The sequence below is a fragment of the Perognathus longimembris genome, chromosome 3 (genome assembly GCF_023159225.1).
Source record: "Perognathus longimembris pacificus isolate PPM17 chromosome 3, ASM2315922v1, whole genome shotgun sequence".
Taxonomy (NCBI): Eukaryota; Metazoa; Chordata; class Mammalia; order Rodentia; family Heteromyidae; genus Perognathus; species Perognathus longimembris.
Window position 1 is genome coordinate 44439374 of NC_063163.1, and position 19714 is coordinate 44459087.

Sequence of the window (19714 nt, forward strand, 5' to 3'; positions counted from 1 at the left end):
ACTAGAGTTTGTAGATTAAAAATGACAACCCTGGCCTGGGAATATGGCCTAGTGGCAAAAGTGCTTGCCTCATATACATGAGGCCCTGGGTTCAATTCCTCAGCACCACATATACAGAAAATGGCCAGAAGTGGCGCTGTGGCTCAAGTGGCAGAGTGCTAGCCTTGAGGAATAAAGAAGCCAGGGACAGTGCTCAGGCCCTGAGTTCACGGCCTAGGACTGGCCAAAAAAAAAAAAAATGACAACCCTGCTGTGTGTGTTAATAATACAAGTATTTCTCCCTCTACTTGTTGTAGTGGTGAGATACCTCTTCAATATCATAATTTATGTAAAGATTTAACTAGTGGGTCACCAGCTCTGCTGCTCATTCATTAGTTGAGTGACATCGCCCATGTACATTTATTTGTAAAATGCTGGTGATTTTACTTATCTCAGAATTATAAGGACAGTTATAAGAAACCTCGCTTAGCACAGTGCTTGGCACTCGACTAGAGCCAGTGAGTTGGGTGCTAAGCATTATGCTAAGCATATATTCCCTTCTAAATTTAACATTACCAATTAAAGTGACTTTGTTATCTACAATTTATAAAGACTAGCAACTTCAGGTTTTTCTTTGAAGTGGAAACCAGCCAGTAACTTTTTTTATTTTTACATAACTTCTTGATTAAAGCCAGATTTCTCAGAACTGAGGATAATAAGAATGAGTGAGGTACTTATGTACAGCATGGTCAAAAAGTGACTAGTATTGGCTCCATTAGTCTCAAGATATCTTTGAAAAACAAGTCTATGCAACCTATGAAGATCAACACTTTCTGAAAATCAAGTTACTAAATGTTTTTCCCCAGTCTAAAAAGTATAGATATCGTTCTTATTTTCTTATAAGGGATTTGTTTCCTTGGAGTCTCTCATCCCAGAAGATAACCATGGATTTAAAGTGGCTCAAGAAAACCTAATCTTGAAAGCCAGGAGACCACAAGGTAGGCTTTGTAGGTTTACTTTGTGATTGCCTACCTCTTCAGTCTCTCTCTTGCTAACACCTGGGGCTCATCTTTCCAGATTTCATAACAAATATGTCACATTTTTTCACAAAAGGTGTAACTTGTTTAGACCAAAAATTGGCAAACTGCACTTTATAGTCCAACAAATTAGGTTTACCATCCTATTTGTTAAGTATGGCCAACAAAAACATGACTTTTTTTCATAGTTGAAGTAACTAATCATTTGGAGTACTTGAAATTTTATAGTAAATTACAATTTTAGAGTCCATAAATAAGGTTTTCTTGAAACACAACCGCAGTCATTCATTTACATGTTGTTTCTATTTTACACTATTCCAGCATACTTGAATAATCACCAGAGACACTATGGTAAATTCTCAAGCATTTGCTATTTGACCCTTTACAGAAGTTTATATTAACCTCTGATTTGGTTGCCACCAGTTATCTGATGCATGCCAGATAGAAGTGTGTGGTGGACAGTTCTTATTCTACATGATCCATGGCTGCTGTTTATGTCTTTATCTAACTCTTTGGAACTGTAAAAGATGCATACATCATTCTTCTGCAGTAGTCCAACCAGTATCACTTTATAGGACGCTCTGCATGGATTTAGCAAAGAGCCATAATTCCATTCCTCTGAGTGCTTGTATTTCATAGTTACCACCCTTTCTCAGTGAACATTACTAGTTGAACACACTAGGTATAGATATCTTTGCAGCTCAATGGCTCTCTCAGCAGGAAAATTTCACTGACAGTTATTCCTCCTTTTTTTCTTTTCTTGTGCTGGTACAGAGACTCGTATTCTCAATCAGCTTTCTTGCTCATGACTAAACCTCTACTACTTGTCACACCTCCAGCCCAGCTTTTTGGTGATTAATCGGAGGTAAGAGGCACATGGATTTTTCTTCCTAGGCTCTCTATACCTTGATCTTCAGATCTCAGCCTCCTGAGTAGCTGAGATTAGAGGCATTAACCACCAGCAATGGGCTAGAGATGTCCCTTTGTAAGAACCGACCAACCACTGCTGCCTCTTCCTTTGAGATCCTTGAATCAACAACTCAGCCCACTTCCCACCTAGTAAAACATAAAGATTGGTTGGGGGAGGCATTGATAAAAAAAGTTCTCTCACAACCAGACACTTCTTGTATTATATTTAATACATTATTAGTGGACATGAGCCACATCAGTTTAGTTGCTTTTAGCTCTTTTTCCATTTTCATTGGCTGCTGCAACATATGTAACAAGCAACCAAAATTTAAAAATTTTTAGCCCTTAATGAAAATATGAGTACTGCTGGGCACTAGGGGCTCACACCTGTAATTCTGACTGGCTACACACCAAGCTGAGATCTGAGGATCACAGTTTGAAGCCAGCCTGGCCAGAAAAGTCTGTGGGACTGTTTATTTACCATAACATACTAAAAGAAGCCGGAGCTGTGGCTCAAGTGGTAGAGTGCTAGCCTTGAGCAAAAAAGTTCAATGAGCTAGTCTTGAGCACAGAGAAGCTCAGAAACAACTCCCAGGCCCTGAGTTCAAGCCCCACAATCAGCCAAAAAAAAAACAACAGGAAATTGCTTGGAAGTGGTGCTGTGGCTCATGTGATAGAGCACTAGCCTTGAGCTGAAGAGCTCAGGGACAGTGTCCAAGCCCAGAATTCAAGCCCTACATCTGACCAAAAATAACAACAACAAAAAAGTTTATGACAGTACCCAGGCCCTGAGTTCAAGCCCCAGGACCAGCACTGAAAAAATTTTATATAGATATATGGAGAGAAAGAAAGTACTATAGAAACATTAGCCACAACTGCAGTGACTGAGAGGATTTATTTTCAAGGAGTATAATTTATTTTTAAATGTACTTTTAAAAAACACACTGCAATTCTACATATCTATGTGATACAGTATAATCAGTAGATGTAACTGGTATGTCCTCACCTCGAGACATTCCTTTTTGAAGCATTAAAAGCCCTTACAAACTTATTTAATCAGTGCCCTGCATTCTGAATTTAGATCTCTGATAGAATAAAGCCAGGTGGCCAACCCTCCATCAGCTATTCATGGTATCTCTATATGACTTCCTTTTGCTTCTTCTTATACCATTTTGATGTTAAATAATTCAAATTACCTTTAAGTATTGAAAGTATTTCTATATGTGTATGTATATATGTGTGTATATACGTATGTGTCTACGTATATTTATGAACTTGGAAATTTTAATTTTACATATGTTAAATGGAATATATATTGATATTAAGTGTGTGTTGTTTTTTAAAAAACCCTCTCAATTAGCTAATTTGAAATGCAATTATTATATATAACAAATATATAATTACATATATAAAATATATATAAATTATACTACTAATATACTTATATATAATAAATGTATATGATTCTAAATTATCCTATCTACTGTATATAACATTAGAAGTTTTAAGCCCTCACTACCTCCCCTAATGCCATCCACCTCTCCACCGCCTCCTTCCCAGACTCTAGTAACCACTATTCTACTACCAGCTTCTGTGGCATATACTTTTTATTTTTCTGGTCCTAGGTCTTGAACTCAATCAAGATCTAGCCACTGTCTCTGAGCTGTTACGCTCAAGGCTACTGCTCTACCATTTTGAGCCACAGCTCTATTTCCAGACATACACTTTTTGACTAAAGTATAATTTCTTTGTTTCTTGAGTTAGGTAACACAAGTAGCCTTTAACAAACAAAGGTAAAAAAAAATGAAAGAAATGACCCTCTGACAAAACCACAATACATTAACATGTAAAAACTCTTCCCAAAACAGTGGTTGAGGCTTCTGGACTCTGATCTGCTTCCCTGGCCTCTCTGGTAGCATCAGAAGGCCTACGGCACCTCCTACTCCTGCCCACATGTACATGTTTAGAATATACTGAGGGGCTGGGGATATGGCCTAGTGGCAAAAGAGCTTGCCTCGTATACATGAGGCCCTGGGTTCAATTCCCCAGCACCACATATACAGAAAACGGCCAGAAGTGGCGCTGTGGCTCAAGTGGCAGAGTGCTAGCCTTGAGCAAAAGGAAGCCGGGGACAGTGCTCAGGCCCTGAGTTCAAGGCCCAGGACTGGCCAAAAAAAAAAATAGAGAGAGAGAGAGAATATACTGAAATATACAGGCAAAGAGAAGGCGATTTCTTATTAAAGTAGTGAGAAAATTTTATTAAAAGGTACTGCTATGTAGTAGAAAGAAGGCAGACTTCAGACGCAACCAAAAAAAAATTTCAAATTTGTGTTTGTTACCCCAGTTCTCATTATAATTATGGGCTAGACTATCTCAGAGACTCAAAGTTTTTGTTTGTAAAATCAAAATACCACTTCTCCTAACTTACTGTAAAGATTATGACGAAGCACTACGACCTCATTAATACTGTTGATCTCAGCACTGTTGCTCAGCCAAGTGTATTTCCTGATGATTCCTTCCAATAATGTCTACCAGAGGACTCAAATTCAAACCAGTTTGAAGATTCTGAAGACAAACAGCTGATTGAATCAGATGTGATTGACATAACTAAATGTAAACAAGAAATTCCACCAGGAGGCAGATGTAACCAAGCAGCCATATCGTATATTGAGAATATTAGAAAGAAGTTTCTGATTCAAATACAAATGTCCCGAGAGGAAAATTCTTCAGCATGTCAAAACCAGCAGGCCTTTTGTGAAGAGTTTTCAAGTGAAGTAAATACTTCATCTGATTCTTTAATGAAGTTCAATGAAGGTAGTGTGTTTTTATTGGATGCCTCAAAAGAAGGAAATGTGGGCCGCTTCCTTAATGTGAGTATAGGTGCTGAGAGTCATACTTCTAAACAAGTTTTTCCCTCTGCTTCTTTGAAAAGTATTAACAGGTTATAAAGCCAGACTACTTGGGTCTGAGTTTGAGTTCTCCACTTGAATGCCTGTGGTTTCTTCTTGATACTTTGCTTCCATGATCATAATAATGGTTAGAATGTTGTGAGGGACAAACAAATAAATTGAAGTAAATCAGTGCTTACAACTAACAGTAAACATTTGCCTTAAAAAAAAATCAAAACTAAGAAATGGTATGTAAGAAGACTATTTAAAAACTCAAGTGTGGTGGTGCATCTTGTAATTCCAGTTACTCAGAAAGCAGAGGCAGAAGGATCATGAGTTTGAGGCCATTGTGGGTAAAGTTAATGAGACTGTCCTACTTTTTTTCCTTTTTTTCTTTTTTGTTTTTGCCAGTCCTGGGTCTTGAACTCAGGGCCTGAGTGCTGAGCAATGTCCCTGGCTTTTTTTTTTTTTTTCTCAAGGCTAGCACTCTGCCACTTGAGCCACTGCACCACTTCTGGCCATTTTCTGTGTATGTGGTGCTAGGGAATTGAACCCAGGGCTTCATGTATATGAGGCAAGCACTCTTGCCACTAGGCCATATCCCCAGTTCTTGCTAACTTCTGTTGTTAAGATAAAGCCAAAAGAGGTGAGGCCCTGAGTTCAACACCCAGTACCTGGGGAAAATAAAGGTAAACATAACAAAATGTTTTCAAGCTCATTTGTTGAAGTTAAAAGAAAAGGTGTAGACAGGAAATCATTGAAATTAAGCAATAACAGACTTACTCAAGAGATATTATGGAGATGTAACCTCTGTGTGAGTCTTATGATAGATAAATGTATGGAGAAGGCAACCAGCTGAATACACTGGAATGGAGGTAGTACAAGAAGGTATCCTCTTCTTAGAAACCGTGGGGGGAGGGTAAACAGTGGCTACATCCATCAGAGAAATCACTTGACTATATATCTCTCCTATTTTTAACTAGGCTATAAAAAGTTTCTCATATGTTTTTCATGTTAAACATTTTTGAGGGCTGGTGCTGGTGGTTCATACCTACCTATAATCCTACTGAGGAGGCTGAGATTTGAGTAACCCCGTTCAAAGCCAGCCTGGGCAGGAAAGTACATGAGATTCTTACCTCTGGACGTGATGCTGTGGTTCAAAGTGATAGATAGAGCACTAGGCTTGAGCTTGAGCAAAAGAGTTCAGAGATAGCACCCAGACCATGACTTTAAGCCCCTGCCTTAAGAACTGTGTCTCAAGGTTGGGTACCAGTGGCTTACACCTATAATCTTAGCTACTCAGGAGGCTGAAATCAGGATTGCAGTTCAAAGGCAGCCCACACAGAAAAGTCTCCTTGAGACTTATCTCCAATTAACCACTCAAAAACCAGAAGTGGCACTGGCTCAAAGTGGTAGATTGCTAGCCTTGAGCAAAAAAGAGCTCAGGGATAGCACCCAGGCCCTGAATTCAAGCCCCATGACTGACCAGAAAACAAACAAAAAAAGGATTCTGCCTTTTATCACCCTGCCCTAGCCCACCACCACCCCCTTATTTTAATATAAAAAATAGAATTTGGCATTCTTTGTCTTACAATTGGCTTTTTAAAGCCAGATGCTGATTGCTTATGCCTATAATCCTAGCTACTCAGGAGGCTAAGATCTGAGGATCAAGATTTGAATCCAGCCTGAAAAATCTGAGATTCTTTTATTTCCAGTTAACAGGAGGAAAAAAGATGGCCTTGAGGTGTGGCTGGAGTGATATTATACCAGCCATGCACAAAAAAAGCTGAGCAAGAGTGCCACACATATATATGTGACAATTCTGTTTTACAGGGAATAAATATAGCCACAGGGGAGGGGGGGAAAAACTGGCATTATGATTAGAATGTTGACAGATACTAGTTCTGACTTCCTTAACTGGGCTCAGCCTTTTATTTTTTAGTGTTACTGGAGATTGAATTCAGGGCTTTGCACTTTGCTGAGCCATGCCTCCAGTTGTTTTTTTGCATGGTTATTTTTGAGATAGAGTTTTACTTCCTACCCAAGTATGCACCTGGATATATATCAATCCACCCATTTGGGGCTTCCTGTTGTACCTAGCATGACAGGTACACATCACCACACACAGATTTTTTCCATTGACAAAGAATCTCATGAAGACTTTTCTGCACCTGGCCTGCAACATCCATCCTCCTGATCTCACCCTCCCACAGATGTAGAAGGATAGGTGCACCACAACCTATTCCAGTTGAGAGAAAAAGTCTCATGAGCTTTTATGCCCTGACTGGCCTCAAACCATAATCCTAGTCTCAGCCTTTCAAGAGGCTAGGATTACAGACTGAGTCACCACTGCTTGGCTCTGGTCTCATTTTTCCACATACTTCATGTGTTTTGAAATACGTAAATTTTTTAACAAAAGGTTTTATTAATAGCAATAATAGTAAGCTATATTAATATGAATACAATAGCAATATGCTAATATATGTTAAATGGTAATAAAAATGAGTGGTATTTTGTGTTCCACTCTATAAATATGTATTGATAAATATGATGTAGGATAATGAGAACTCTTAACAAATCCCCATATGAAGTTTTTTGTGCCATTTTGCATTTGTGCCAGCAAGATATCAGAATATATAAACAGGGCTTTTTTCTGAGGTTTCTGCTATTAATAGAACTGACATGAGCTATTGGTATTTTATATATTAATGTAAAAAGAATAAAATCAGGGGCTGGGGATATAGCCTAGTGGCAAGAGTGCCTGCCTCGGATACACGAGGCCCTAGGTTCGATTCCCCAGCACCACATATACAGAAAACGGCCAGAAGCGGCGCTGTGGCTCAAGTGGCAGAGTGCTAGCCTTGAGCGGGAAGAAGCCAGGGACAGTGCTCAGGCCCTGAGTCCAAGGCCCACGACTGGCCAAAAAAAAAAAGAATAAAATCAGTGAGATGTGTTAGAAACAGAATGGTATTCTTATACAGTAAAGCAAAGATATCAGACTTTGTTGTATCTGACGTGAGTGTGTGTTTTGTGTTTTTTTTTTACAGCATAGTTGTTGTCCAAATCTCTTTGTACAGAATGTTTTTGTAGAAACACATGACAGGAATTTTCCATTGGTGGCATTCTTCACCAACAGGTTTGATATTGATTTTACCTATACAATTTCATTCTGCAATTAAGATTTAAAAAGTAACAGTATTAAAAAGTGTATACTATAGATCCATATAACTGTTAGTTTAGAATACTCAATTATCTTAAACTGTTCCTAATGAGCAGAACTTTAAATTCTTGCATTTGTTTTTTTTTTTAAGTTAATCTTTGTTATACTTTTTTAAGACTGCTCCCTGGTGTGTCATGCCTTTAATCCTACTTAAGAGGCTGTGATCTGAGGATTGCAGTTTGAAGTCAGACAAGCAGGAATGTGTGCAAGACTCTTATCTCCTGTTACCCAACAAAAAAGCCAGAGATGGAGCTGTGGCTCAATTGGTACAGCACCAGCCTTGAGCAAAAATGCTCAGTGACAGTGTCCAGACTAGGGATTGAAGTCCTGATCGGCACACACATACATTGTATTTTCTGAAAAATTATGAAATTGTGAATACTAGAGACAGAAGACATGGAACATAAAATCAAAATCCAAATCAGTGTGTGATCAGGATAACAGGCTGTGGAAGTACAGAAATGCAACTTTATTGAATACTTGAAATTTCTATTCCTATTCTCAGTTACTATTAAATTTTGAAATAACTGAGATCAAATCTCTCAACCAGCTCAGTTCAAGGAATCAGTGACAGAGTTCTGTGTTTTCTCAGTTCAAACAATTCCTCATCTGCTTAGGTACTTGATGCTCACAAAACACCCTTGCTTAGTGATATTCCTCCTATCACTGAGAGTACGCTTAGAAAAATCATTCCTAATTTGCAGGTGTTGGGAGAGATAATAGATCATATTTGGGGGATGGTTAATTATTTTCATGTGAAAAGCAATGTTCAAGTTTGGTCCATCAGGCAACTATTTAGGATGATTGATGATTTTTTTTTAACTTCTACTTCCTAGGTATGTGAAAGCAAGAACAGAACTAACATGGGATTATGGTTATGAAGCTGGAACTATGCCTGACAAGGAAATCCTCTGCCAGTGTGGGGTTAATAATTGTAGAAAAAAAATATTATAAGCATGTAGATAATGCCTGAAATTAGAGCCATCATTTATCAGTGCAGTTAATTTAGGTCCATGTCCACCAAAGTAATTCCTCTATTTACCCTGATTTAGGGAGTCCATATTTTATTTGATTAACTTAGAAATGCCAGGAACACAATAAGGACATTTTCATACGCATTGGGTATCTTGTTTTACTGCTGTTTAACTTTCATGAGTAAAATGGGAGTGTATTTTATATGAACTTATCACTGTGCAATTTTTAACTTATTTGTAAATTATATACTAAGAAAAATAAGTCACAAAAGAATTCAGCTGTTTCTAAATTGCTTTTGAAGTCACTATCTGTTTTTTTACTTTTTTTGCCAGTCCTGAGGCTTGAACTCAGGGCCTGAGCACTGTCCCTGGCTTCTTTTTGCTCACTAGCCCTCTGCCACTTGAGCCACAGTGCCACTTCTGGCTTTTTCTATATATGTGGTGCTGAGGAATTGAACCCAGGGCTTCATGTATGTAAGACAAACACTATACCACTAGGCCATATTCCCAGCCCCCTATTTTTTAATTTATGCTCCAAAGGGCCAAATTTCACCTTTACCTACAAAAATTGATGTTTAATTCCTGACCCATCATTTACCATCATGAGCTACATGATGAGCAGCTGCCCCTGAGGGAGAATTTTATATGTATTACTCTTGGTTTTGGTTTTCGTTTTGCTGAGCTGGGGTTGATGCCAGGTTCTTGTGCATGTTCAACAAGCATGAGCTCTACCCTAGCCCTCCCCAAAGATTTCAACACTTGTTAGAGAAGCTGGGGCTGGCTCCATGACCATTTGTGGGTGAGGCAAGCTCTTCAGTGAGATTCTGACAACACTGAGATTAATTTTTTTTTTTCCAGTTTTGTTTTGTTTTGCCGGTCCTGGGAGCTTGGGACTCAGGGCCTGAGCACTGTCCCTGGCTTCTTTTGGCTCAAGGCTAGCACTCTACCTCTTGAGCCACAGCGCCACTTCTGGCTTTTTCAGTTTGTATAGTGCTGAGGAATCGAATCCAGGGCTTCATGCATGCTAGGCGAGCACTCTACCACCAAGCCACATTCTCGGCCCCTTTTTGCCAGTTTTCCTTCCTCAATCCAGACAGGACAAAAGAAAGTAGAAACCTGAAGGAACCTTAATATTTTGGTAACATATTAACTAAACAGACTAAAGCTTTGTAAATAAGGAAATCTTCTAGGCTGAAAGGAATTATGCCAGGCAAAAAATTTCACTTAAAGAACAAGAAAAGAGTTCTGAGTGCAGAATCAGAAAGAGCTTATGGTATCTCCTGAGCATAGTTTTCAGATGCTTTTCTACAGGTAAAGGGGAGTTGGCACTTGATTATAGGTTTCCTACACCTCATCATCTAGAGGGGACTGGGAAACTCCAAATGCCAAAACTGATTTTATCCCTATATTTGGTTGCCAGGAACTTCCCCTCAAAATCAGAATCGTAATATTAATTTTTAAAATAATTAAAATTTCTAATCCAAAAGATTGGGCTTTTTTTCTCCTTTGTAAGGTTTTTATTCTGGGTTGTATTTGTTTACCTTGTAAACAGAAACCTTTAAATTTGGACCCAGATTTCTAAAAATATCAAACTAGATGAAAACTTAATTTGAAATTCTTTTAAAGAATGGGAAACTAAAGCACTAGGAAAAGCAAAATATATCACCTACAGACAAGTAAGGCAAGTTATACAGAGCAAAGATGCTGGCATTTTAGACAGTGTCCTAAAATCAGGTGAAAAAAAATTGACTATGGGAAATATTTCTGTGAAGAGATTATTGTCGATCAGCCTTGGAATCTGCCTTTGGTGTCCACTTCACGTTCAGAAACCTGAGGTATTCTATCCATGTCAACCTTCGTTTGTTCTCACTTGTAGCATAACATGTATGCACGCAGTACATACATGCATCTGTACTGTGGCCAAACTCAGGGCCTGGGATCTGACCTTAGCTTTGTTGTTCAAGGTTGGTTTTCTACCATTTGAGCCACAGCTCCACTTGCAGCTTTTTTTAGTGGCTAAAGTCTTACTGGCTTTTCCCGCCCCACCTGGCTTCAAAAGGTAATCCTCAGATCTCAGCATCCTTGCTGAGGAGGCTAGGATTACAGAAATGAGCCTCCAGCACCCAGCTTTAAGTATAACTTGAAAAGGAAAAATGAGGAGTAAATGTTTGAGACTGCGTGTTTGAAATGTCTGTGACCATTGTATACTTGTGTCCTATCTTGGCAGGATATAAAGTTCTTTATATATATATATATATATATATATATATATATATATATATATATATATATATATATATATAAAGTTCTTATCTCTTCTAAAGCTTACAGGATTTTCCTTTGCCCCAATGTTCAGTCTCTGGTAAAAATCCATTTTCATCCCTAATACTGGGTGACTGGTAAAATTTTATGTCTGAAAGCTTTGTATGGGGAATTACCTTAAACTGTTTCTTTAAAAGATTACTTCTTTAAAGATTACTCAGCTGGGTGCCATTGGCTCACACCAGTAGTCCTAGCTACTCAGGAGGCTGAGATCTGCCAGCCCAGGCAGGAAAGTCTGTGAGACTCATCTCCAATTAACCACCAGGGGCTAAAACAAACAAACAATAACAAAAATAACAAAACCAAGTGGAAGTGGCTGGTGCTGTGGCTCAAAGTGGTTGAGCTCTAGAGCAAAAAAGAGGTCAGGGAGAGCACCCAGACCCCGAGTTCAAACCCTAAGATCAACAAAAAGTGACTCATCTCTATCTCCAGGGATTGCTGTTATCCAGATGTTAGATATTCAAGATTAATTCTCTCTTTTTTTTTTTTTTTTCTTTTTTGCCAGTCCTGGGGCTTGGACTCAGGGCCTAAGCACTGTCTGTGGCTTCTTTTTGCTCAAGGCTAGCACCACTTCTGGCTGTTTTCTATGTATGAGGTGCTGGGGAATTGAACCCAGGGCTTCATGTATACGAGGCAAGTACTCTTGCCACTGGGCCATACCCCAGCCCTGGTTCTCTTTTTCTGGATTTGCAACTGTCCATTGGTTCTGCTTTCCAGCAACTGCCCCAGCTTAATTTTCCAATTCACCTGTTGTTTTTTTCTTGTCTCATAGGTTTTAATTCCTCAGTTTTTTTCTTTACTATCCTGTCTTGGTCCATGGTTGCAATAGTTTCCATATATGTGCTTGATCATACCTAGTTTTCCTGTATATTCTCTGACTTTCCAGCTTTGTTTTCCCTGTGTTTGGGTCTTTGTCATATCTGTTGGCTTTTCTTAAGGTTAGAGACCTCAGTCTATTCATATTTTAACAAATGTGAAAGGGCTCTTCCTCCGCCTCAGGTGTGACCTGTCTAGTTTTCTGAGGAATGATTCCCCCAGTGTGTCTTCAGGGCTTTTTGACCTAGCAAGATAGGCCATACCACTGCCTGCTGAACCAAATGTGTGGGTGCTGATGTCTGCTTCTTAACTGTTTCTCAGTATCCCATCCGTGCTTTCCCCAAGCACTTCTAGAATCCTTTGTATACTTCACTCAACTATTCAGTTTCCCCTATTTAGTATTGCTTCTGTTTTCTGCTTTTCCAAATTTGCAGGGTTTTTTCTCAAAATGCAAGGCCTCTGGAAGTTTCCCTCAGCAAACAACCAACGAGTTAGTATGTGCTTATGTGAATCTTAAATATATATATTACGTAGTTTTGTGTATCTGTTGTCTACATGTGTGATGGTCAGATGCACTGAAAAATCTAATTTTGTATAGTGCTCTGTACCCCACGGGTGCTAAATAAAAACTTGGCTACTGGCAAATGGGTATGGGTCGATTAATTCGGCGGTGACTCCTAAAATATACGCTCAAGCCACGGTGAGGATTTTTTTTTTTCCTGCGATGACTGCATGCTGCCATTGAGGATGGCACATTATTTGATGGTTTTCTGCCATGGGTGAGGTACAGATAGGGTGTGCTTCATCTGGAACTAACATTTTAATTCGTTGTTACTCTTTGCAAAACAAGACCAGGGGAAGGGTAACCTTGCCCAACAGAGCCTTTCAGGACAGCCTCACTTGGGTGGGGCCCGAGCCCTGTTGGTCTTGGGAAGACAGTCTGGAGCCCCGCGGGTGGGCAGGGCCGCGGGAGGGGACCCCTCGCTGGGTGCTGTGAGGCCTGCAGCTGACAGCCCAAGATCGAGGCCCGCCCTCGGAGAAGTGCGCGGGGGCTGCGCAAGCAGAGGATTTGCGGGGGGGGGGGGGGGGGGGGTGTTTTTCTTTTGGCCAGTCCTGGGCCTTGGACTCAGGGCCTGAACTCTGTCCCTGGCTTTTTGCTCAAGGCTAGCACTCTGCCACTTGAGCCGCAGCGCCACTTTTGGCCATTTTCTGTATATGTGGTGCTGGGGAATCGAACCGAGGGCTTCATGTATACGAGGCAAGCGCTCTTGCCACTAGGCCATATCCCAATAATTCAGTTGGGATAACGGGAAAGCCGAGATCGCGGATGTGGGGGGGGGGGGGGAGCGCGCGCGCACTCGCGGAGCTGAGGAAACGGCGCCGCACCGCACTTCCGGGAGTGCGGACGCCGCCGCCATGGCCCTGACGCCGCCGCCGGAGTCCGCGCCCATGCTCGGCGTCGGCGGCCCGGAGGCACATCCTGCGTGGGGCGCGCTGCCACTCCCCACCGGTGAGTACCGCGCGGACGGCCTCGCGGAGTCCCGGCCACGCTGGACGAACTTGCCTGTGGGGCGCGGCCGGGCCCCTTCCGCGGGGCCTCCCTGGCCGGCCAGGGGTAGCCGGCGGCGTCGCCAAGGAATCCGCCTGCGCCCCCACCCTCTGGGTCCACGGAGGCTCGTGGAGCCCGCGAAGAGGACGCCGTGTGGACCGCCGGCGCCGCTCCGCCCCCACGGGCTGCTGCGGGGGGGAGCGGCAGGCCGGCCCCCGGGCGCTCTCAGGGAGCGCGGGAATTTGCCGGGACCCTGCGCCGGGTGTTGGGATGCTCGTCGGAGGTGGTGACGATCTGGAGGTTCGGAGAGGGCTCGGTCCGCTTGTGTGCTCTGCTGCTGAATTCTGGTGTCAGCTGAGGAAAGTGCTGAATGCCAAGTGAAGGCCGGCCCTCTGGGAAGGAGAAACGAAACAGAGATAAAACAAGGGGGAGCCACGGATGGCAGCATCTAGTTCTCAGCTCCCCCTTGCCTTTCTAACCAAAAATCTGACCCAAAGCCTGAGGCAACAAAGGAGACAGGCCCATTAGAAGGACACAAATGCCAGGCTTTTTCATGGGATCCAGGCACCCGCTCGTCCTCCACTCCGCAGCCCCTCCCCCTCCCCCCAAAGAGTCTCTATTTTCAGAAAAGTAGCGTTCAGTCTGAAAAGTAACCTAGGCAACTATTATCATCATGACCCACGTGGCCGCTAGTGGGAGGCAATTATGCATTGCCTATCCATGACCTCCAGAAAATGTAATTTTTAGGTTGATTTTGAGCAAATGAGCCTAAAAGGTTTATCGCTTTTCCGCTGTAAAACTACTGTGTGTTGGGTTCGGGACTAATCCGTAGGGTTATAAAGCCTTGTGGAATCTAATAAGCAACTGTAGTATGAAGTATTCCGAACCATTGAGGTACAAGGAGAGATTCCTCACTCAGTTTGGTGTTTCAGGAAATGCCTGACTAGTGATGAAAAGGCTGGTTCACGCAGCACACAAACAATAGCACCATGACAATGAAACGTGCCAATTGCAAACCAGCTAGTTGACTATTTAATTCAATAAGCCTCTTCTGGTGCCAGGGAGATGAGCCACCCGCTCCTTGTTCCAATTTCATTTTGAGAATTCAGATCTCTTCACTATACTCTATAGATTTATAAACAACTTCTTCCATTCTGGAATGATATCAAAGTGAGTATGTCCCAAAGACAACTCCCACCAGCTTTTCTGTTCCAGTCACCTGTTGCTATTCGCCCATTATTCAAGCCAGAATCCTTAGTGCCACCCCCAGATGTCTTTTTTTCCCACACCCTGTTAGTTATGTGTTCTAAATTGACTCAAGCCTGACTACTTAGCACATCCATCAGTACCACGAAGCCGTCATCTGCTTGGGCTGTTTAGTCTCCTGGCCCTTTTTAGCCTTTCATATAGGCAGAGCCTGCACAGTAGCCAAAACGATTGTTAGAAAAACAGCACCGGAGCACAAGTGGCTAGCACCTGTTGTCCTAGCTATTCAAAAGGCTGAGATCTGAGGATTACACTTCAAAGTCAGGCCAGCAGGTTCTGTCACTGAAGTGGGACTCAAGTGGTAGTGGATTAGCTGTGGGTGCAAGGCACTGAGTTCAAGCCCCAATACCAGCACCAAAACAAACCAAAAGAAGCAGCAAAGGTTCTTTTTCTCAGAACAGACCCTTCTGATTTGACTTTATCCATCTTGCAAACTCTGCCATTTGCTGTCTTGTAAGCCCTCTAAGCCACCAAACCTGCCTTGAAATCAATTTTTTCAGCAAGGAGAACTCTTCTCCATGTTGTCTCATTTTTATACTCCAGTTTTTCAGTCTATACCCAGTATCTAGCTTCCCTCAACCTTGCCTACCAGTTCTCTGGCTCTGCATTACCTCATTACCTCCTTTCCCTCTATTTTTATGGCATTAATCTCTATCACAAAATATCTTGCCTTTCTTTGCCACTGGGATGAAATTGAGACTCACCTTAACACTCCTTTCTGCCTCCCTGGTGTTAAAAGTAGTGTCCTCTAAGCAAAGGAGGGCTTGCTGTTGGTAAGCAAGGGACTCCCACCCACACCCACCCCCCAAAAATGGGTGCTTTTTCACAAAGGGCCTAGAATTAGGACTGAGTTGGTATGAATTTTGGCATCATTATAACCAGACCATACATGAAAGAAATTGGAATTATAGATTTGTGAATATATTCCCTAAATTTCACTTTTTAATTTTTTTCAAGGGTGAATAGTGTTGGAGATTAAACCCAGGATCTTATAAATTCTAGGCAAAGCACTCTCCCTCTGAGCTATACCCCAGACTCTGTCCCCCATATGCCTTTAGAAGCCTTAGCAATCCATTCATTCCCAGGGAGAAAGCAGGCATAGAGATTATTGGAGAGATTTAAAATTGTATTGTGGAATTAATCATAAATCTCAGGTTCTAGGCTTGTGATTGTTTTTAATCTTAATTTTGTACAACCTTTCTTGACTCTTGAATTTCTTTTTGAGAATTGTACAATCCTATCATCTTATCAGGACAGAACAGTATTTTCTCTTCTAGGATCTCAGCATTTGGGAATAAAAAGTGGTAAGAGTCGAGGGACATCAGTGAACCAAAGTACAAGTACAGTAACAACCTGATGTTTTTAAGTTGAGTAAGCAAATGGTTTCTTTTGGTCTCTCCACTCCCAATTTTTGCGTTCTTCACTGTCTACACCCATTCTTCCAAGTAATCATTGTTTCAAATTCTTTAGAATGACCCCTTGAGGTTTTGGTTGACGTTATCTGAACTTAAACTACCATGAGATAAATTAACATTCTAATATCCAACTTTTCTGTCCAGGAGCATGTGTCTCTATCTGTTGAGATTGGAATTTCTTCAAATAACTTTCCAGTCATGTTCTTACCCTGATAAAATCTTTGCTAACAGCCCTTTGTTTTGTGTTTCTCAAGTCCTTTTTCAGCAGTCTTTACTCCTCTCCCTGTCCAGCTGATTTATAATGTCCAGCTTATACTCTGGCCTTGAACATACTATTGCTTCATTCTACAGTGTCCCTTCCTGTTTCCCTTTCCCTCCCTCCAAGCTGTGCCTGCTGGGGCCCCACTCAGTCTGCTACCTCCATCACATTACTTCATGACATGTATTTTATTATCCTAATTCTGTATGCCTCCTTTATTTTCAAAGCTTCTCAAAGGAACTTTCTCATTTCTTCAAGTCTGTTCCTGTGCTTTTCCAGGCCTAGATACTCGGTCCTCTAGATCTACAGAGATTACACACATGTTACCCCCATGCCTGGCCTCACCTTGGGATAACTGGCTGGTGCTGTTGGGAAGTGAAGTGTTTTTAAGCACAAATTATACATTAGATTTCCAAGGCTCAGTACAAATGAATTAATCTTATATTGACTAAGAAGTGAACATTTGTTTTGGGTTGAAGACAACATAAAATTAAGTTTACCTGTTTGTTTGCTTCTTTTGCCTTTTTAATGAGGCTCCTAGAAAGTTTTCTGTGACACCTGTGGCTCACTTTATGCTTCTATTGAACAGACCTGGTCCCAAACACCCAGCATGGAGACTGGCATTCATGATGTGATCCCAAATTGTTACCGGGTACAGGTGAATTTTTTAAGGTAGCCTATTCCACCTGAGTGGGTTAGTAGGAAACAAAGGACTTAATAAATATCCTCACTACAAAGGACCCAAATGCAGAGAAGTGAAATTATTTTTTAAAGTGAAATAAATAGTAGTTTCAAATTTTATCTTCTGACTTTGTAAAATGAAAAGACCTAATCAGAATGAGAGAGAAAAACTTGAATAACACAAAGAACTTTTAGGTGGTGTCTGTAATCTTAGTCAGGAGGCTGAGATCTGCGATTTCTGTTTCAAAGCTAGCCAGAGAAGGAAAGCCCATAAGATTGTCTCCAGGGAACCACCAAAAAGCCCAAAGTGGAGCTGTGGCTCAAGTGGCAGAGTGCTAGCCTAGAGCAAAAAAAAGAAATCCCTCAAGGATAGCGTCCAAGCCTGGCACAAAAAAAAGGGGGGAAGAGGATCTCTGATAAGTATAAAAATTTCACCATTAAGTAGTAAATCTTTATTTCAAAACTAAAGTTTTTCTATTATAGAAAATCAAAGGAATGAGCATTACATTATGGGAAAAACAAATGTTAATGCCTGTAGATACTAGTGAAACCAGTAGCAGGCTAACAGACTGGCAAAGGCTGCCTCTAAGCTGACCTACAGGTGGGAATCTTCCCTCCACCTGCTGGCTTGTGCTCCTTCCCTTTTCTTCTTCTTTTTTTTTGTCCAGTCCTGGTGCTTGGACTCAGGGCCGGAGCACTGTCCCTGGCTTCTTTTTGCTCAAAGCTAGCACTCTGCCACTTGAGCCACAGCGCCACTTCTGGCCGTTTTCTGTATTTGTGGTGCTGGGGAATCGAACCCAGGGCCTCATGTATACGAGGCAAGCGCTCTTGCCACTAGGCCATATCCCCAGCTCCTTCCCTTTTCTTGCTAGCTCATCTTCACTTAGTTTCCTTTCTTCCATTTATCTCCTAAGAAAATTATTCTCTACTTTCATGTATCTTTATCTCCTCAATATTGAACTAAAGCACATTCAAGGCCGGAGGCATGGCTCATGAGAAGCAAAAGCCTGCTTAACAAGCCTGTGGAGAGTTCCAACCCCAGTACTACCAAAACTTCCCTCCCTGCCCCCCCCCCCAAGTCCTGGGGTGTGAATGCTGGGCCTGGGCACTTTCCCAGAGCTTCATTTTGCTCAAATCTAGCACGTTACCACTTGAGCTACGGTTCCGCTTTCAGCTTGTTCTGTGGTTATTTGGAGATAAGTATCATGAACTTTGCTGCCCAGGCAGGCTTCAAAATACAACCCTCAGATTGCATCTTCCTGAGTAGGATTACAGGCATGAGCCACCGGTGTCCAACTTTCCAAAACATTTTAAGGAAAGCACATTTAAAGTATGTTGCTCATTTACTTCTTTATTCCCCTAGAATTCTTTTGAATATAATGCACCATAGAGATACAATTTTGTTGTTCTACATATAGTAAATTACAGCCCTGTTTCCTGAATACACCATTGTCTTGTTCGTTTGTAATGACAACAATTAGTATTTAGAGCTTGCTCTGGGAAAGGGAAAGACAGTGTTTTGAGAGCTTTGCTTGTATTTAAATTCTTAGTTGTATTTCTTGAATAAAGGTTCTCTTCATTTTCTTCATTTTGTATGAATTTTCTTCATCTACTTAGCAGTATACAAAGTATGTCTTCCACTAGGGTCAGCAATTTTTTTTGTCCTTCCAGGAGTTGGGATTATTATAAAAACAGAACCCTGCCTCCATTGTACCTGGAGAAGTTAGACCCTGAAGTTATACTTTTGCACTTCTCACCAGGGATATTACTTATAGGTGTCTTTCAGGTTGCAGAAAAGATGGAAAAAAGGACATGTGCACTCTGCCCCAAAAATGTTGATTATAGTGTCGTGTACTTTGCACAATCAGAGAATATAGCTGCTCATGAAAATTGTTTGGTAAGTTGAAACGAGGGTTGGATGTGCTAGAATAGATGAGTAATACTTTGTGCACAGGGAATGAGGAATTGGCCATCCTTTGTTTGCTGAGAGGACTGAGTGGGTAGTTTGCTAACTGAATTGTCTCAGGTCTTACAGTTAGGTCTGGCACACGAAGAGAATGCATGATCTTGAAGTTTCTTTAAAGAGACTGATGAAATATATTAGATATAACATACAGACATAGTTTCTGTCAAATTGATTTTAAAATTTCAGAGAATTTATGTTGATAAAGCTAGCTTTGAATCATAATTACAAAATGGTATATTAACCTACTATCCTATGAGTGGGCATTTAGGTTTTTCCAGGTTTCTTTCTTCGACCAGGTTATGACCTCTGTAGCTCTCCTTGAACAGATGAGAGTCCTCTGCTCTAGGTGGGTAACTAGTGCAGAACTGCTGAGCACAGACGGGATGCATAGAACTCCGTAAGTTGGCCAAATTACTCTCAAAAGCAATGTGCC

The 19714-nt window shown here is 41.3% G+C and overlaps 2 protein-coding genes across 9 annotated transcripts in view; both read left to right on the top strand.

Moving 5' to 3' along the window:
• Setdb2 (SET domain bifurcated histone lysine methyltransferase 2) overlaps positions 1 to 9422 on the top strand; it is a 38951-nt gene extending 29529 nt beyond the window's left edge. For both annotated transcript variants that reach the window (XM_048341394.1, XM_048341395.1), the window contains exons 11-14: positions 884 to 977; positions 4461 to 4795; positions 7861 to 7949; positions 8870 to 9422. In XM_048341394.1, the coding sequence (XP_048197351.1) occupies positions 884 to 977; positions 4461 to 4795; positions 7861 to 7949; positions 8870 to 8987 (636 nt within the window). In that variant the 3' untranslated portion in view covers positions 8988 to 9422. The remainder of the gene's footprint in view (positions 1 to 883; positions 978 to 4460; positions 4796 to 7860; positions 7950 to 8869) is intronic.
• A 4092-nt stretch (positions 9423 to 13514) lies between these two features.
• The window catches only part of Phf11 (PHD finger protein 11), a 69906-nt gene continuing 63706 nt past the window's right edge, over positions 13515 to 19714 (top strand). For 2 of the 7 annotated variants that reach the window (XM_048341405.1, XM_048341404.1), the window contains exon 1: positions 18522 to 19212. In XM_048341405.1, the coding sequence (XP_048197362.1) occupies positions 18910 to 19212 (303 nt within the window). In that variant the 5' untranslated portion in view covers positions 18522 to 18909. Of the gene's footprint in view, positions 13656 to 14559; positions 14865 to 18521; positions 19213 to 19714 lie in introns of those variants that run through there. The other 5 variants (XM_048341407.1, XM_048341403.1, XM_048341406.1 and 2 more) reach the window with 4 other exon arrangements.